This window comes from Sarcophilus harrisii, chromosome 4 (genome assembly GCF_902635505.1).
Source record: "Sarcophilus harrisii chromosome 4, mSarHar1.11, whole genome shotgun sequence".
NCBI lineage: Eukaryota > Metazoa > Chordata > Mammalia > Dasyuromorphia > Dasyuridae > Sarcophilus > Sarcophilus harrisii.
The window spans coordinates 288137817-288156504 of NC_045429.1; the positions used below are offsets into that span (position 1 = coordinate 288137817).

The 18688-nt window shown below is 41.8% G+C and overlaps 1 protein-coding gene across 5 annotated transcripts; it reads left to right on the top strand.

The window, feature by feature from the left end:
- The first annotated feature begins 1045 nt into the window (after nucleotides 1–1045).
- On the top strand, nucleotides 1046–16782 carry SLC12A9 (solute carrier family 12 member 9). 5 transcript variants are annotated; one of them, XM_031965342.1, is made up of 15 exons: nucleotides 1046–1274; nucleotides 2433–2497; nucleotides 3574–3756; nucleotides 4293–4427; nucleotides 4677–4808; nucleotides 6051–6359; nucleotides 7026–7133; nucleotides 7593–7704; nucleotides 7948–8105; nucleotides 10073–10155; nucleotides 10306–10430; nucleotides 10957–11149; nucleotides 11366–11540; nucleotides 11756–11902; nucleotides 15466–16782. In XM_031965342.1, exons 3-15 carry the CDS (start codon nucleotides 3576–3578, stop codon nucleotides 16335–16337), a joined length of 2730 nt encoding a protein of 909 aa, XP_031821202.1. In that variant the 5' UTR covers nucleotides 1046–1274; nucleotides 2433–2497; nucleotides 3574–3575; the 3' UTR covers nucleotides 16338–16782. The 5 variants fall into 5 exon arrangements, with proteins under 5 accessions (XP_031821202.1, XP_031821200.1, XP_031821201.1 ...); XM_031965340.1 differs by lacking the exon at nucleotides 1046–1274 and adding an exon at nucleotides 1328–1540; XM_031965341.1 differs by lacking the exon at nucleotides 1046–1274 and adding an exon at nucleotides 1458–1626.
- The last annotated feature ends 1906 nt before the right edge of the window (nucleotides 16783–18688 follow it).

Genomic DNA, 18688 nt, shown 5'->3' on the forward strand with positions numbered 1-18688 from the left:
CTATCACTTTTCCACTCCTGCAATGCATGTATTCATTCTATACAATCAATAACATTTAAGTGCCCGAAAATTTTAGGATGATGACTCGTGTCTTCAAGTGAGCACAAGTCCCCACTACTGTCTCTTTTAGTTAGCCTCGCCCCGGCAGAGGTGCCAAAGCACGATAGAGCCGAGCACAATTTTAAAAATCGACAGCAGCTGAATCAACGTGCTTTATTTTTTATTTTTATTATGATGCTTTTTTATTTTTATTATTATGCTTTATTATTTTTATTATGCTTTATTATTTATTATTATGCTTTATTATTTTTTATTATTATTCTTTATTATTTTTATTATGCTTTATTATTATTATTATTATTCTTTATTATTTTTATTATGCTTTATTATTTTTTATTATTATTCTTTATTATTTTTATTATGCTTTATTATTATTATTATTATTCTTTATTATTTTTATTATGCTTTATTATTTTTATTATTATGCTTTATTATTTTTATTATTATGCTTTATTATTAACACACAATCTTTAATTTCAATTCCAACGTTCGTTTCACTGGGCGGAGCCTGGAAATGGAAGTATCCGCCGAGGGGAATGGGGACGGTTTACCCGAGGAATGGAGTGAGGCCCGAAAATGCAAAGCTCACTCAAGTCCCAGGGGTCCTAGAGATACACAGGGAAAGGTTTTTAACGTAACCAGAAAGGTATAGGACTGCACATGCGCAGTGCCACAGGTCGGCCGCGTTCGAGGCAGCAGCCAGTCAAGTTAGATTGTTCTGCGTGCAATCAGGTAGGAGGCGGAAACGACGCTCTTACGCCGGACCCGGCGCTCTCTCGCTGTCCGGGCTTTTAATCTTTTAATCCCGCCCAAGGTCCGACATTTTTTTTCTCCCAAGCGACTACTGCGGCCTCCTCTCTCACGTGACAAAGGAACACATCCTCGCCCCTCCTCCTTCCCTTCCCTTCCCTTTTGCATGCTCTCGGTTTTCCGGGATAAAAGAGGCTGTTTTTTTTTTTTTTTTTTTTTTTTTTTGCTGGCATTGGTGGAGGTGCCGGCGGGATGACTGTTGAACGTCACCGTATTGTTAAATCCAGTTTTAACCTCCTTCCAGCAGGCCTCACCTCCTCGCAAAGTTATATGTTCGTGGGGGAGAGAAGGGAAGTGGATTAATGTGCGGGGAAGAATAAACGCTGTTTCTCTGTTTAACCCCATTCCCGCTTGGGACGCATCCCTTCTCCGCTGGCATCCGGAAGTCACAGATACAACCTCAGGTGCTCTTCCTCTCTCCCTCTTCAAATTACTTCCTGCGGACTCCCACTATGTCCGAGCCGCCTTCCCCTGCGGAAGGTTCCCAGAACAATCCACGGTCACGGTTACGTGCCTACTGTGCGCCAATCACAATTCTCGCTCGGGGACGCGAGGACAAAAGCAAAGCACGGCCCGTAGGCCTTTGGACATTTTCCCTGGGCGGGGAGATAACACCAGCTTTTAGCCCCCAGGAAGATAAAGCCAGTTCGAGCTCTCGAGGAGCTCATAGGTTGGGAAAGAAACGGGAAACGCTGCAATCCTCGGCGTTAACTATCTTCTCCCAGGATTCCCCAGGCTGCGGACGCGGAACTAACAGTTTAGCATCCCAAGTCGGGCTCCTTAACCCAGGCTGCAGTTTTCCCGGAGGGGGGGGGGGGGGGGGGGGGGGGGGGGGGGGGGGGGGGAGGAAAGATAAGCGAGAACTGCTCAGGCCGATTTTGAGTCTGCCGGGCTAAGCGCCCGGCGTCTCCCCACGCCAGCTGCGCCGCCTCACGTCCACGCGGGAGAATGCACCGAGGGGGAGAGCCCGGGAAGAGGCGGGCGCTCGGAGGAGAGAAGCCGAGAGGCCGGGAGCCGATCCTGGGGCTGGGAATGCTGGGCTGGGGGCGTGGAAGGGAGGACTGAAGTCCCCGAGGGCTGGCCCCTCGCAGACCAGCCGAATCCCGGGCTGCGTGTCCGACGAGCAAGACAGCCCCGGGTCCCTCACGGTGCGGCCCCTGCCCTCTCCTGGGTCCCCAGTGTTTTGCAAAGGTCGCCGGTCCCGGCCTCCTGGCTCCAGAGGAAGCTTGGTTTGCGGGGGGTAGGGGGGAGGTGAAGAAGGCTAGCTTGGCCCTCAATGGGCTGCGGCCCGGCCAGACTAGGTCTTGCGGGGGAAGCGAGGCAGGGCAGTCTAGGATCTTTAGGCACTGGTGCGGACCAGGAAGGGGAATGGAAAGGCTGGCCGAGGGGAATGGTGGGGAGAGGTGAGGGAATGGAGGAGGACTGGGGGCGGGCAGCGTGGGGGACCGGCGCCCCAATAAGGAAAGTACAGGGGGGCTGTTGATGCGGGAAGACTGAAATCTGGAGGGGCTGGTGGAGACTTGAACATCGTTCTCTCCTCCTCTTCTCTCCCCCTCTTTCAGTCTAGGTACACTCACTCCACCAGCCATCTTCCACAGTTCTCGGGAACTGCTTCTTTGGAGGATCGGTGAGTGTGTGACAACTCCTCCCTTCCTCCCCCCAACCTCCCAGTTTGGTTGAGGTTAACTTAGCCAAGACATCAACCAAACCTCACTCTCTTATCCGCAGCTCTCCTTACCCACCTCGGGAGGGATGTGAGAAAGCGGTTTGAGGAATATGTTTTGGGGAGAAGTGTTTTGGTGGGAGGGACTGGTTAAGGAAAGGCGATGCTGGTTGAAGGATGTGATGGGGAGTTGCTTTTCTGTGTAGTGGCGAGGAGATTAAAGGTAGAGCAGGAGAGCAGGATGTGTGAAGAAAATCTGGTAGATAGATGCATGTGGTTGGGACTGGGCATGGGATATGGGTATAAGTGATGTGGAAATAAGGGGTTATGGAGGTTTTGCTCCATTTTTGCGGAAAGAGGAAGGAGATGACATAGCAGAGAGTGGAGCTAACTTCTGCTCTAGGACTCAGGTGAAACTGGAAAAAAGACTTTGCTTGCTTAGTCATCTGACTTCCTCTTTTAGACAACAGTACCCCAGATCGGCTTCCTTTTCAGAAATGAGATGGGGGAAAAAAGGAATGGGGTATATGTTGGAGAAGAAATCTATGACCTGATGCCAAGATCCTTGTCTCCCTTAAAGTCCAAATATGCCTTCCCGAACATTGAGCATAGGATTTGGGAATGGGGGACAATTCTAAGAATCAACAAGCCTTTGACTGGCTTTTGTGGGGGCCTCTCCTGAGATACCTAGGGTGTTTGTTGCCAAGATTTTTTAAAAATGGTAAGAGGATGGGTTCAGTGGAAGTTTTAGAGGGATGTTTTGCCCTGGACTCCAGATTAGATTATTTTGTCACCTTTAGTCTTTTTTGTTATATTCTTATAGAGTTATAATTTCCTGGTCAACAGATTTTTGAGAGGACTTTTGATGGGTTGTGGATTTTTCTAAAGAGAGGATTCTCTTTGGGATTGCAGGAAATTATAGGGGATCAGTGGCAAATTCTGCCTTATACTGTACTTGGTGGGTTATAATCCCTGGCCCTGTCTTCAACTCAGTTTCTGTTGTTTCCACATTACCTGTTCACATATTTGTCTATCTGCAGCCATGGCAAGTGAGAGTTCCCCACTACTAGCTTACCGGCTCCTTGGGGAAGAAGGAACTACATTTCTGCCGTATGGGATAGGAGGTCCAGGAGGTGGGGCCCTCCGGAAACTCTCCACCTTCCTTGGTGTTGTAGTGCCCACTGTCCTCTCTATGTTCAGCATTGTGGTCTTCATGAGAATAGGTGAGGAACTGGGGAAAGATCTGATACCTAAGATTCAAGAAGGAACAGAGGGATGGTTTTATGGACAGGCTTTGAGTTAAGGGAAGTCTCTTGCTGAATTAGAAAGACAATAGGTTTGGGGTCAGAGAGTCTAGATTTGAATTCCAGATTTGTTACTGGTTACTGGTTGACCTTGTACAAAGCACATAGCCCTGATGGATTTAAATTTTCTCCTTTATAAAATAACTCCATAATTTAAATGTACTATCTTAGATTAGATGATCTCTTTAAAGGCTCTTTCAAATCTCAATTCTATGAGCCTTCATATGATAGATAATCTCTATCCGTTCTTTGACTTTTGCCCAGGTTAAGTTGGTGTTGGTGCCCTTATGATCCCTGTTCACTATTCCATTCTCTACAAGGACACATTAAATTGAGAGAAATTGGGAGAAAGCATTCTTTTCCCTTGTCAATCCATGATCACTTAGGGGGGTGGAAACATGTACGCCTCTATAACCTTACTTCCCTATAATCTTCCTTTCCTTCCTTTCCTACAGGATTTGTAGTAGGCCATGCTGGGCTGATCCAAGCTTTGGCCATGCTGCTGATTGCCTACTTCATTCTGGTGTTGACTGTCCTCTCTGTTTGTGCCATTGCCACCAATGGAGCTGTGCGTGGGGGTGGAGCCTACTGTATCCTCCTATGAGAGATGAGCAAGGGGTGGGCACTTGTATTCTCCAGTAGAGATAAGATGAGGCAATAGAGTTTGGGGTTTCATTCAGATGTCAGGTCAAAAGAAGCGCTTTTTTGTTTGAAAAGATTACTTGCATAGACTTGTAACTTGGTAGAAGAGTATTAGCCTCTATTAGAATTGCTATGAGTGGCCCACTTCATTTTTATTTTTCTTTAACTTTCCCTTCTCTTGTGTTTTCCCCTTTCAGTCATGATCAGCAGGACATTGGGTCCTGAGTTTGGAGGAAGTATTGGTCTTATGTTCTTCCTAGCCAACATCTGTGGCTGTGCCGTCTCTGTGCTGGGGCTGGTGGAAGCCATACTGGATGTCTTTGGAGCTGGTTTGTTCTCCCAGTCCTGGGTCTCCAGAGTGGGGGAGGAGCCCTACTCCAAGGTCTTGGGGAGTCTGAGGTGTTAAGATTATTTTTGGTAGAGGAATGCCCTGGGAAAGGGTATGATAGCAGACAGTTAATCAGTGAATATTTCTTGAATATCTCTTAGGTACTAAACCCTTTGCTAGTAGTAGTAGAGGATAAAGGTTTTTATGGTGCCTTCTTTCAAGGAGCTTATATTGTAGAAGAGAAGAAGGGAAAGATGAAATAAATATGTAATGGGGAATTGACCATTGTGGGCCTATTGCTGAAGCATGGAGATGTGTATTGAGCCTGTTCTTCTGAGAATGTTCCGAGTAGAAAGCAGGAACCCCCACTGTTCCTGTCTGAGAACAGATTCACCAAGCACCTATATGTTCCCAAGATGGTGCTCAGCTGGCCCCTACTGTACTCACATACAAAAAGAAATGCTGAGTTGTGAGGTGTTCAGTATGGTCCCACAAAAGGAGCTCTGGATTTCAATGAAAGGACCTATATTTTAAGCCATACTCTGCCACTTTGAGCAAATCACTGAATCTCTAAGAGATTCAGCTTCCTCCTGTGTGTCATATCCCTATCAGCTCTTAATCCTAACTATATTCATATTAGGAAGGAGAGATGCAGAGATGCTCAAGAAAGAATGAAGAGCTGGTTTAACTCTAGAAAGGACTTCAAATATTGTCTAGTCCAATACCCTCATATCACAGAAGAAGGAAATGAGGCCAGAAGGAAAGATCATGCTGTTTTTCCAAGAGTTTGTCCAGAATTCAAATCAACTTTAATTTGACAAATCTCTGTTAAATATTACTTGAAGATAGGGGTCTAAGTCAATTTTGATTTTAACAGATTCTTAATATAGGATGCATGACTTGTTTTTATTATAACTGATTTCCTTTGTAACCCTATGCATTTTATTCTAAGCATTTAAAAACATTATTCCAAGAAGGAGTTCATAGGTTTTATCAGACTACCAGAGGGGTCCCTGATACAAAAAAAAAAGGTTAAGAACACTTGGTCTAGATGCTCTCTAAGGTCACTGCCAGCTCTAACATGTTATTATCCTTTGAAATATTTGTTAATCATTAAATTCAGAGTTGTGATCCTGGCCATGGAACTCACAGTGTGAGAGGACATTTATGATAACTAGAATATTTGAATAGTTTTTGGAGTACTACTTCCCCCAAATGATTTTATCCCTGTCTTTGCCCCCAGAAACAACAGGGCCAGCTGGGATACGATTGCTTCCCCAAGGATATGGCTGGAATCTGCTATATGGAACAATATTGTTGGGTCTGGTAGGTGGAGTCTGTACCTTGGGAGCTGGCCTCTATGCACAGGCCTCCTTCCTTACATTTCTGCTGGTCTCTGCCTCCTTGGCCTTGGTGCTGATCAGCTTTATGGCTGTGGAGCCCCGAGATGTGACCCTCCCTCTTAGGCCAGGCACCAATGGTTCTTCGACACTCCCCCAGCTGGGCCACTTCACTGGCTTCAACAGTAGCACCTTGAAATCTAACTTGGGTGGTGAGTAGAAGTTGTAACTTGGAACTGTACAAAATCCTGAGATGAGGACTGAGGAAAGAACATTTGGGTATAGGTTATTGAGAAAACAGGAAGTATGGTCCCAGCACAGTTCAGTTTAATTCAATAAATCAACAAATGTGTTTTATCCTTCCACTCTATAGTATGGTGGGATATTATATATTTGTATGTGTGTGTATATATATATGTATATATATATATATATATATATATATATATATATATATATAATAAGTATTAGACTTTCTGCTTTTAAGGAAGTGTGGAAGTAAGATACATTCAAGGAATAATTAAATAATGAAAGACAGTATAAGTGATAGAGTGAATTGTTTAAATAAAGATTGCCACCATGGGTTAGAATGGCAGGAAGAAGTGAGACGAACTCAAAAGAGAAGGGAAGGTATGCCAGAACAGGAATGAAAAAACAAAAAGACATGGCAAATTTATGGCCAAGTAGGAAAGACTACCCTGGCTAGAACAGAGAGACAGACTGGTTGGGGAAGAGGGAAAATGAGAGTTGGAACATTGGAAGAGAAAGACTAGCATCTTGGCTTCAAGGACAGCAAGTGTGGAGGAAGGGGAATAGGTGCCTTGGTTCCCAGGAGAAAGGTCCATAGTCCCTTCCTCCTCTCTGTACTCTTTTCTCAGCGGGCTATTCCCAGGACTACACCACCGGGGTTACCATGAGTTTTGCTAGTGTGTTTGCCATCCTCTTCAATGGTTGCACAGGCATCATGGCTGGGGCCAACATGTCAGGTGAGTCTCTGTTGTCTTTGACCTCCTCAAAGGAAGTGCAAGTCCTGAGTACTTGGTGAAGGATCTAGCAGTGATGAGAAAATGGTTTCATTTCTAGGAGATAACCACTTGGGGCCAGGAGGCCTGGATTAGTGGTTCAGCTTTGTCAGTTCTTAACTGGGTGACCTTCTCTTCTCTTTACATCATATTTCAAATAGGTATAATAATATTTGGCCTATCTTCCTTGCAGAGTTGTTGAAGAAAGTATTTTTATAGATTAGTACTCTATAGAAGGGTCATTGTTGTTCTCTGGCCCTAACTTTGTTCTCGCTTACTTAATATCCTGATTTCTTTGAATGGCCAAACTCTAATCTTGGAAAGAAAAATCTTTGAGGTTTAATGGGGACAGAGGACCCTAAAGATTGACACTTCCCCATACTTTGTCAACTAATATAGCTTCTTTTTTTTTTTTTTCCCCAGGGGAGCTGAAGAACCCGAGCCGAGCTATCCCTCTGGGCACTATTATTGCTGTAGTGTATACGTTCTTCGTTTATGCTCTGCTGTTCTTCTTCTCCAGCTTTACCTGTGACAGGTAGCGGGGAGTGTGAGGGTAGAACTAAGACCCCAGGTTTTGGGGGTGAAAATGAATGAGAAATACTTGGAGAGGAATGAGATACTTAAGTATAGATAGGCTGGGGCTAGGGGAAGATATCTGGATCCATAAGGGAAGCAAGATTCAAAGGAGAATTATGAGCAAGAGAATTGGCTATCTATGTCACTAATTGGAAAAGAGAGGGTTAGGCGAGAATTGTCATCTTCATTTCTCTCCCTCAAGGACATTGCTACGGGAAGACTATGGCTTCTTTCGAGGCATTAGCCTTTGGCCTCCAATGGTGTTAATTGGGATATATGCTGCATCACTTTCAGCTTCTATGAGCTCACTCATTGGTGCCTCACGAATTCTTCATGCCTTGGCACAGGATGACCTTTTTGGTGGGTTTTCTTTCTTTCTTTCTTTTTTAAATTTCTTGACCTCAATATTTTCCCCCAGCTTTTAAGCATTTTTATTTAAAGTTTTGAGTTGAAATTCTATCCCTCCTTTTATTCCTTGCTACCCCTTCCCCCAGATAGTAAACAATCAAATATTAGTTATATGTGTGCAATTATGCAAAACATTTCCATATTAGTCATTTTTTACAAGAAGACCTGAATAAAAGGAAAAAAAATGAAAGAGAGTGAAAAGAGCATGCTTTGGTCTATATTCAGTCAATCTCAATTCTTTCTCTGGAGACGATTAATAGCTTCATCATCAGTGCTTTGGGATTGTCTTAGATCATTGTGTTGCTGAGACTAGCTAAATCAGTCACAGTTCTTCATCAAATAATATTGTTGTTACTGTGTACAACATTTTCCTGATTCTATTCACTGTACATCAGTTCATGTAAGTCTTTTCAGGTTTTTCTGAAATCATCCTGCTTTCATATAGCACAATAATGTTCTATTACAATCATATACTACAAATATTGTTCTGTAAGAAATGACCAGCAGGATGATTTCAGAAAGGCCTGGAGAGACTTACATGAACTGATGCTGAGTGAAATGAGCAGGACTAGGAAATCATTATATACTTTACCAACAATACTATATGATAATCAATTCTCATGGACGTGGCCCTCTTCAACAATGAGATGAACCAAATTAATTCCAATAGAGCAGTAATTAATTGAACCAGCTACACCCAGTGAAAGAACTCTGAGAGATGACTATGAACCACTACATAGAATTCCCAATCCCTCTAGTTTTGTCCATCTGCTTTTTTGATTTCTTTCACAGGCTAATTGTACACTATTTCAAAGTCCAATTCTTTTTGTATAGCAAAATAACTGTATGGACATGTATACATATATTGTATTTAACTTATACTTTAACATATTTAACATGTATTGGTCAACTTTCCATTTGGAGGAAGGGGTTGGGGGAAGGAGGGGAAAAGTTAGAACAAAAGGTTTTGTAATTGTCAATGCTGAAAAATTACCCATGCATATATCTTGTAAATAAAAAGCTATTAAAAAAAAAATCATATGCCACAGCCATTCCCCAATTGATGGGCATCCCTTTGATTTTCAATTGTTAGCTACCAAAAAAAAAGAGCTGCTACAAATATTTTAGTATATATAGATCCTTTTCTCTTTTTTTTTGGATGTCTTTGGGTTATATTCCTAATAGTAATATTGCTGCATCAAAGGGTAGGAACAATTTTATAGCCCTTGGGGCATAGTTCTAAGTTCTTTAGAATGGTTGACCTAGTTTTCCCACATCTCTCCTGATATCCGACATTTTTTTTTTTTATATTAGTCACTCCTAATAGGTGTGACTGGTTTTAATAAGTGTTGTATTAACTTTCATTTCCTTGATTAATAGTGATTTAGAGCATTTTTTCATATGCCTATAAATAGCTTTGATTTTTTAATCTGAAAACTATCTGTTCCTATCCTTTGACCATTATTAATTGAGGAATGATTTGTATTTTTATAAATTTGACTCAATTTTTTATGTATTTGAGAAATGAGGGCTTTATCAGAGATATTTGTTATAAAATCCCCTCCCCCAAGTTTTTCTGCTTTCCTTATAATTTTAGTTGCCTTGGTTTTGTTTGTGAAAAATTTTTAATTTTATATAATCAAAATTATTTATTTTGCATTTTGTAATGTTCCCTCTCTTATTTGTTCATAAATTCTTTCCTAATTCATAAATCTGACAGATAAATTATTTCATGTTCTCAATTATAATGTTTTAATAAGTGTATATCTTCTCTAATTTTGTGGCCTTTCTTGAATCCTCTGGGATTTTTTTGAATTTTCTCTACCATTTATTGTTTCTCCCTTCTTCCCCTCTCCCCCTTGTTATCCTTTGAAGTTTTCTTGTTTAACCTCTGCCTGTCCTATCTCTTTCCCCTGCAGGGCTAATTCTGGCTCCAGCTAAAATTGTATCCCAAGGGGGGAACCCCTGGGGAGCTGTGTTGTACTCCTGGTGTCTAGTGCAGGTGAATTGGGGAAACTCTAGACTGTCTCTTTTACCTTTCCTAAATGGTCAGGAAGCTGGGTGGGAAGTCAGTTCTGCGGGAACTAATTTGGCCAAGGCAGGGGTTGGCATTTGGGTTAGGTGAGAAGACCTAAGTACCTTTTCCCTCTAGGTTATGCTTCTGGTTGGGAAGCTCAACACCCTGGCAGCTGTGGTCACAGTGTTCTATTTAGTAGCTTATGCTGCAGTGGACCTTTCATGCCTGAGCCTTGAGTGGGCATCAGCCCCTAACTTCCGGTGAGGAGCATGGTAACCTTAGATTTTGGAGGGAACATTAATATTCCAGAAATCTGGCATCACTGAGTTGGATCATGAGTCAGAGAACCTTCCAGAGAGTTGGAAAGGACCTTGGGGATTATTTAATCCAACCCCCTCATTTTATAGTTGTGGAAATTTAGGCTCAAGGAGGTTATGTGACATGCCCAACATAGTGAGTGACACACATTTGAACTTAGGTCCTTGGACTACAATCCTATGGTTTTTTTGACTGTCCCACATAGACTAGAGAAATCAAATGGATCGCCCAGGGGCACATCCTTAGTAAATGGCAGGGATAGAACAAGTCTTTTGATGTCCCATCCAGTGTTATTACTTGCATGTCATGTTTGGGAAAGGATGTAGGGTAGAGAAAAAACTGGATTTGGGTTCCTATAGATTCCTGAAGGGGATTTAGAATGAATTAACCCTGGGCCTAAGGGTATAGAGCAGGAGGTCCCAATTTTTATCTGTCCTTGTCTTAAGTGGTCTGTCTTTCTGTCATTAGCCCCACTTTCAACTTGTTCTCCTGGCACACCTGCTTGTTGGGCATGGCCTCTTGCTTGCTCATGATGTTCCTTATCAGCCCAGGAGCTGCAGGTGGATCTCTGCTGCTCATGGGGCTGCTTTCTGCCTTGCTCACTGCCCGAGGAGGGCCTAGCAGCTGGGGCTATGTCAGTCAAGCCTTGCTGTTCCACCAGGTTAGCAGGGGATGGGAATCAGAGAATTGCTGGTAGGGATTGTGGGGACCTTCCTTATCCTTGTCCTTAATCTTGGGAGGGAATTGGTGACAGGCTTTCAAGAAATGTTGTCCCAAGAGAGATTCACATTGGTACATAATGAGAGAGAGGTGGGTTGGGGGAGTGGCAGGATGACTAATACTGTTTAATTCTGTATCCTAATCCTTATCTACTGAGGTCCGAAAATACCTTTTGCGTCTGGATGTGCGGAAGGATCACGTAAAGTTCTGGAGACCACAGCTACTGTTGTTGGTGGGAAACCCACGAGGAGCGCTACCCCTGCTACGACTGGCCAATCAACTGAAAAAGGGTGGTCTCTATGTGCTGGGCCATGTCAGCTTGGGAGATCTTGGTGAAGAATCCCCTCTGCCCCCCATCCCTAAGTGTTTTCTGATTAGCCCCCACTCCTAAATCCCATGATTCCCTAGTTCCTTTTAAATACCATTCATGTTCTCTAGTTACCCCTTCCTCTGGACTTATTGGGGAATGGAAGGAAGTTTCCATATAAGAGTTTGAGGATGAAGATGCAGATTTTCTGATGTTTCCCATTCTCAAACCCCCACTCAGATTCTCTGCCCTTGGACCCTGTGCAGCCCCAGTATGGGGCATGGCTGAGTCTCATAGACCGTGCTCAAGTGAAGGCTTTTGTGGACCTTACTCTTTCACCATCTGTGCGCCAAGGGGCCCAGCACCTGCTGCATATTTCTGGTCTTGGTGAGATTCTTCCCCCATCTTCTTTCTCCTCTCTTTTTCTCCCAGTCTTCTCTTCCTGATTCCTGCTGCTAGTTTTGGTTTCCATTTGTATCAGTCGGAAATTGTTTATAATACTCCAGTTATGGGTAAGGGACTGGGTGAGGCATTGTGGGAGGCATATGAGACACTGTTGTGGAGATTAGAATCTATTTGGGGAAGAAATATATGCACATACACAGATGCAAATAATAATATAAGGCGATATGTGATAAGCTTTAGATGAATGATACAGACAATTGCTCTAAGAATATTGAGAACAGAGTCAATCAACAAATATTTATTAAAAATCTACTGTATGCCAAGTATTGAGCTAAATACAGGGATTCAAAGAAAGGCTGTACAGTCCTTACTCTCAAGAAGCTTACATTGTAATGGGAGAGAGGGACTATATTCAAATGACTATGTATAAACAAGATATATACAGGGTGAATTGGAAATAATTTCAGAGAGAAAGCACCAGTATTGAAGAGGTTTAGGAAAGACTTTTTGTAGAAGATGAGATTTTAGTTGAAGCTCCAGGAAGTCAGAAGACAGAGATGTAGAAAGCATAGGAAATAGCCAATGAAAAGACATGGAATAAGGGAGATGGGAGAGCCTTGTGCAAAGAAGAGCAGTAAGATCTGCACTCCTGGATTGTAGAGTAGGAAGGGTACTAGAAAAAGAAGGATGAAACCTTTAAAAACCAAAAAGAATATTTTATTTTTAATCTTGGAGATATTTGGAAGCTAGGAAGTTTATTTAATGAGAGTGTGGTGGGCAGGAGGGGGTTTGACATGATTAGACTTGTCTGTTAGAAATATCACTTTAGCATAAGAGTGGATAATAGACTGGAAAGCAACTAGCAGACTATTATAAGAGATGTTGCAAAGATAAAAATGAACAAATCTTGTGAGAGATCATGAGGAGGGAGGATGACATCTGAGTTGCTAACCTAGGTTCCTGGGAATATGGTAGTATCTTCAATAGTCATAAAGAAATTGGGAAGAGTGAAGGGTTTTGGGGAAAGATAACAAATTCAGTTCTGTACATGTGTTTAAGCTGTTTATGGGACATCCAGTTAGAAATGTCTGGTAGGCAGAGATGTGAGATTAGAGGTGAACAAAAAGATTAGGGTTGGATAAGTAGATCTGAGAATCATTAGAGATAATTGAATCTATGAGAGCTGATGAAATTACTAAGTGAAATAGGAAGAGAACAGAAAAAAATTTGGCACAGAACCTTGTAGAATAGCCCTGACGTGAATGAACATCTAGCAAAGGAGACTAAGGAAAAATAGTCAAATGGGTAGAAGAATCAGGAGAAAATTGTGTCATGAAAAATCTAGAGAAAAGAGTAAAGGGAAGAAATGAGAGAAAGCTAGTTAGAACAAAAGCAAGAAAGAGAAGAGAATAAAGAGAAAAAAAGAAAAGTAATTATGAAAGATGTGTCAGACTTTTTTGGAGGAGAGAGGTAATAAACAAAGATATTGGAATCTTGTATTTTCTATACTTTTTTCATCTGTTGTGATACAATGGAAATGTGATCTGCTATGGAAAGTCATTTGTGAATGCTTGCCTCTTTTCTTCTCATTTTCATCAAGGAGCTCATTACAATGTTTTCAAGTTGAAAAAAAATAGCTAAAAAGGTTTAATAATTGCTAATGTCTTGTGTTTTAGTAGTGACAATATTATCTGAATTTTTTCTGTTATGTTCAACTCTGACTGAAAATTGGTACCTTGGAATTGAGGAGTGAGGGATGGAGAATGGGATTTGTGTAATGATAACTGTATGTTCAGAATCATCATAATGGGGAGGAAATGATCAGGTGAGAGTTTGTTGATCATTGTCAGATGAGTTCAGAAGAGTTATTAACATCACTAGCAATTCAGCCTTCTAGTGTTGTTTTCTTATGGTGTTTGACAGCTTAGATGAGGGGACCAGTGTGAGGTATTGATGAAATAGTGTTCCTCTCCTGTCCCTGCGGGCAGGTCTAAATCAGGAAATAGTTGGAGAGAGTTAGAAGGAATGGCATCTGTCCTTTACTGGCAGGAATAGTCCCCTGTAGCCAAGTAGAAGAGGCCATCTCAGCAGACCAGCACACAACAGTGGAATAGCATCTACCCAATTCCCTGCTTGCAGAAAGAAAAGCCAGACCAGGAAACTGGCACTGGATGTATTGGCATCTCTTTGATTCTCCAGAAAGGATCTCTCAGCATCATAACTCAAGTTGACTCTTTTAAGACAGCTCCACCAAGATGCTAAAACAAGTTGCAAAGCATCCTCTGCTTTTCTGTCTCAGTGCAGAGGTGGAAAGGTTCACCTTTCTCCAACTTTAGGTGGCGAGAGAACAATAGCTGTCCCTGGAGTTCTTAGCCAATGAAATGAATTTCTTTCTGGGATAGCAGGAATCACTAAAGAGAACTGAAAACTTCTCTCAGATGACTGCTTCTAACTGCCCCATCTCCAACAGAATAACTTTTCAGGTTCCTCATTCTCTTTTGCCACTGTCTGTTCAGTGGCATAAATGACTCTCTATGATTCACCTTTTACTTAATAAGTCACAGCTTCCCAGTTTTTTCTATCAAATTGATACTCTTTAAACAAACAAACAAAAAAAAATTCTTCCTCCATAGGAGGAGATCTTATTTTCTCAGTTTTGCTCGTTTTGGTCATAAAACCCTTCCATCCAACCCCTCCCCCCAGAATCCTGTAGCATGACTTCCTCACTTGAATTAGTGCCCTTCCATCCAACCCCTCTCCCCAGAATCCTGTAGCATGACTTCCTCACTTGAATCATCCAGGCAGGAAAAAGGTACAAATTGTCCCTTTGGGAATCTTTTTTGGAATCTTTTATTTGCCTCTCAATTCTAGTTTAGTAGTCAATAACAACAACAAAAATCATTTTGCCCAGAGACAAATTAAGTATCCATGGCAGGACTTCAGTCCTCAGGTCTTCTTGATTCCAAGACAGTATTCTACCCAAGAAGACAGAATGCCTCTCCTGAAGGATGTCCCATGAAATAATATTTATTATTGTCTTTAGTTGGCCAAACCCTTTAAGACTTTTATTTGCCTCTCTAAAAGGGACCTAAGGAATCAAAGAATTGTATGTATATATGTAACACACACTGCTTTTAAACTGTGGTCTGTTTCCAGGACTGTGTTCAAACTTTCCAACTAAGTAGAACTTGTCAGAATTTGTACTCCACAGGCAGTCTTTGAAAACCCAAGATTCCCATTTAAATTTTGTAATCACTTTCTTTTATGCATTACGTATTAAAGTAGGACTCTTCTATGGTAGGATTTCAATTATTAGGTATAGTCAAGTGAGATAGATAGTGTTTGACAGACTTTGCAGGTTTTCAAAGGTATAATAGTGGTATAAGGATGAGTATATTGAATAATCCACAAAGAACAAAATAAGCTATATTTAGGTGCCTACTAACTAAGTGCAAACTAAGAAATAAGGTGCTGAAAGTCTTTGAAGGAGTCTTATTTTTGTGCATTTTTTTCTTACCTTTTCTGTTCTGCATTCCTCTTGCCAGGTGGCATGAAGCCCAACACGTTGGTCTTAGGATTCTATGATGATGCACAACCTCAAGACCATTTCCTAACAGATCCAGCCTTTTCAGAGCCTATGGAGGGAGGAGGACCTGCTCTAGACTCCTTATTCCCTCCTCCACGAGCCCCTGGAAGTCCTAGGGCACTAACTCCCCACGACTATGTGGCCATGGTGGTAGATGCCCTGAAGATGAACAAGAATGTTGTCCTAGCTCGAGGGTGTGAGGCATTGCCTCCTGAACGGCTAACCCGGAGCTCAGGGAGTTCCTCCCAATCTCATCATGTGGATGTGTGGCCCCTTAACTTGTTGCGGCCAAAAGGGAGCCCTGGTTATGTGGATGTCTGTGGTCTCTTCCTCTTGCAGATGGCAACTATCTTGAGCATGGTACCTGCCTGGCAAAGTGCCAAGCTTCGAATCTTCCTGTGTCTGGGACCTAAGGAAGCTCCAGGGACTGGTGAGGCAAGGCTCCAGGTGTTGCTGAGTCAACTTCGGATCCGGGCAGAAGTTCAAGAAGTGGCCTGGGGTGAAGGAGCCAGAATAGAAGAGGGAGAAGATGAGGGGAACTTTGTAAATGGGAGCCGTGGAGATGCTGAAGCTGATGCACTAGCCATAAGTGCCAATGCCCTAGTTCGGGCACAGCAGGCCAATGGCAGAAGTGATGGTCCAGGGGGTCCTGATGGGGATTATAAAAAGGATGGGCCAACTACAGCCCTTACCTTCCTATATCTGCCTCGACCGCCTGCTGACCCTGCTCGATATCTTAGATACTTATCTCTATTGGAGATGTTGAGTCAGGACCTAGGTCCAACATTGCTCATCCATGGAGTTACTCCAGTCACCTGCACTGATATTTGACTTTCCTCTTCTTCCTTAGGAGGAATTGGGAGGGGAATGATTAGTCTACTTACTCATCTCAATCATGTGGTCTCTGAGATTCAAAGAGGAGGTTAATTTGGGTTTGCCTCCTTGCCAAAATCCCAGTAAGGATATTAAATGGATCATTTTAAGGGGCTTAACTTCTGTCTCCACTGTGGGAAAAGCCCTTCTGCACTGATGGGGGACAGCTCTGTCCCTTTAAATTATGAATGTGTGTGGAAGTGAACTCAACTTTTCCTACTTCAAACCTACTTTACTTTCACTTCACTGGTGCCTTGTTAGGAGGGGCAGGTTCTCCTCATCTTGGGCTTTTGTTCTTTAGCCTACCTCACCATGATCCCTTATTTCTGACACTCACTAATCTCCCAAGGCTTTTTGTATTTTAAATTTCTGTGCTTGCCATGAATAAAAGGCCAACATCTTATGGATTGTCTGGCTGTTGCCTGGTGAAAGTGGAAGAAGGGAAGGAGTTACTGTAAGTAACTGAGAATTGGAGTTAGGGAGTGGGGAAATTGGGCTGTAGGTAATTGGAGGCTTATATATTTTTCAATCAGGCCTGGGATACATAAAATCCTGATAAGATCCAGAGATAACACCAGCTGGCAAAGGTAGCAAGCTAAGTATACATAGGCTGTTTGAGGCTTTGGATTGGTCTTGTTTGATGCTATTAGCTAAACTTAGACTTAAGAGAAAGACGTTAGGCAGAAATATCTGTCAGAAACCCTTAGTAGGAGCCCAATAGCAGTGGGAAGAACCACAGGCACAGCTTAACTCAAGTGGACCCAAGGCAGAACCCAACTTAGTAGTCCCATACTCCCTTGAAGGACAAATTTAAGTTATTGCTACCATACTCAGAACAAATCAGGATCTGCCCATGCCATTTTTGGCTCAAGCAAAGATTGAGCCAAGCATGTAATTACTACCCCCAACCAAAATATTGGGCAAACCAAAGGTAAACTCCAAATACCTAAGAAACACTTTGATTTGATAACACCCCAGAAGTAAATTTTGAGGCAGATTGTGACCCACAAGAAGTCCAGGTGAAGCCTCCAAGGAAAAAATATTCTCTGGCTACAATGATTACAGAAATACGAAGGAGAAATTAAAAGAAGAGGGGGAAGGAGAAAAAATGGAATAGGTTGGGAGAAAAGAATAGCAAGGAGAATTGGTACTTAGAACATATAATTAGAAAGCTTCATTCAGAAATTTAAAAATGTGATTAGATATGTATACATATATTGGATTTAACATATATTTTAAATGTTTAACGTATATTGGATTACCTGCCATCATCTAGGGGAGAGGGTAAGGAGGAGGGGAATTTGGAGCACAAGGGTTTACAAGGGTCAATGTTGAAAAATTATCCACGCATAAATTTTGAAAATAAAAAGCTTTGGGGCAGCTAGGTGGCACAGTGGATAGAGCACCAGCCCTGAAGCCAGTAGGACCTGAGTTCAAATGTGGCTTCAGACGCTTAACGCTTCTTAGCTGTATAACCCTGGGCAAGTCACTTAACCCCAATTGCCTCAGCAAAAAAAAAAAAAGAAAAGAAAAAGCTTTAATAAAATTAAAAAATGTATTTAGAGTAGGCTAATTAGAAAACAATGACAAGGCAAGAAGAAACATTAAAATATAATTTAAAAAGAAAAAAATCAAATTTATCAGAAATAACTACCCTGAAAAACACATCAAGGTAAAGACAAGCTAAAAATTATCAGACTCTGAAATTCATTACCAAACAAAAAAGTCTAGATAGCATGTTCCAAGAATTAAAAATGAAAGCTGTCTAGAAATCTTAGAACAAGGGATGAAATAAGAGAGAAACCACTAATCATTTCTTGAAAGATATTCTAAAATAAACATTCAAAGGAAGATTATTAGTCAACATCCAGAGCAAGGAGGAAAAAAAAAATGACAAATGACCCAAAAGAGTTCAAGTAGAGAAGAAGTCATAGTAAAGCTCACACAAGACTTGGTAGCTGCCACCTTTAAGTACAGAGATTGGAATATGATATTCCAAAAGGCAAAAAATAGAGACTTACAAACAAGAATAACGTAAACTAAGTTTTAACTAAGTATAATCTTGCCTGGATGAAGTAAGGAAAGGGGAAGTGGACTCAATGGAATATAGAATTTCTGATGAAAAAAAGTACACACATTTATTTAGTTGAAAGGGAAACTGCAAGGATGGGTTGTTTATATGTTAATAGTGGAATAAGAAACAAGTGTTTGATATTTTTATCCTAATATATTTTTAAGGATCATGAAGAAAGGTAAATATAGTAAGGGGCCTGTGGATAGTTTTGTTCTTTTTTATGGCTTAGGAGAAA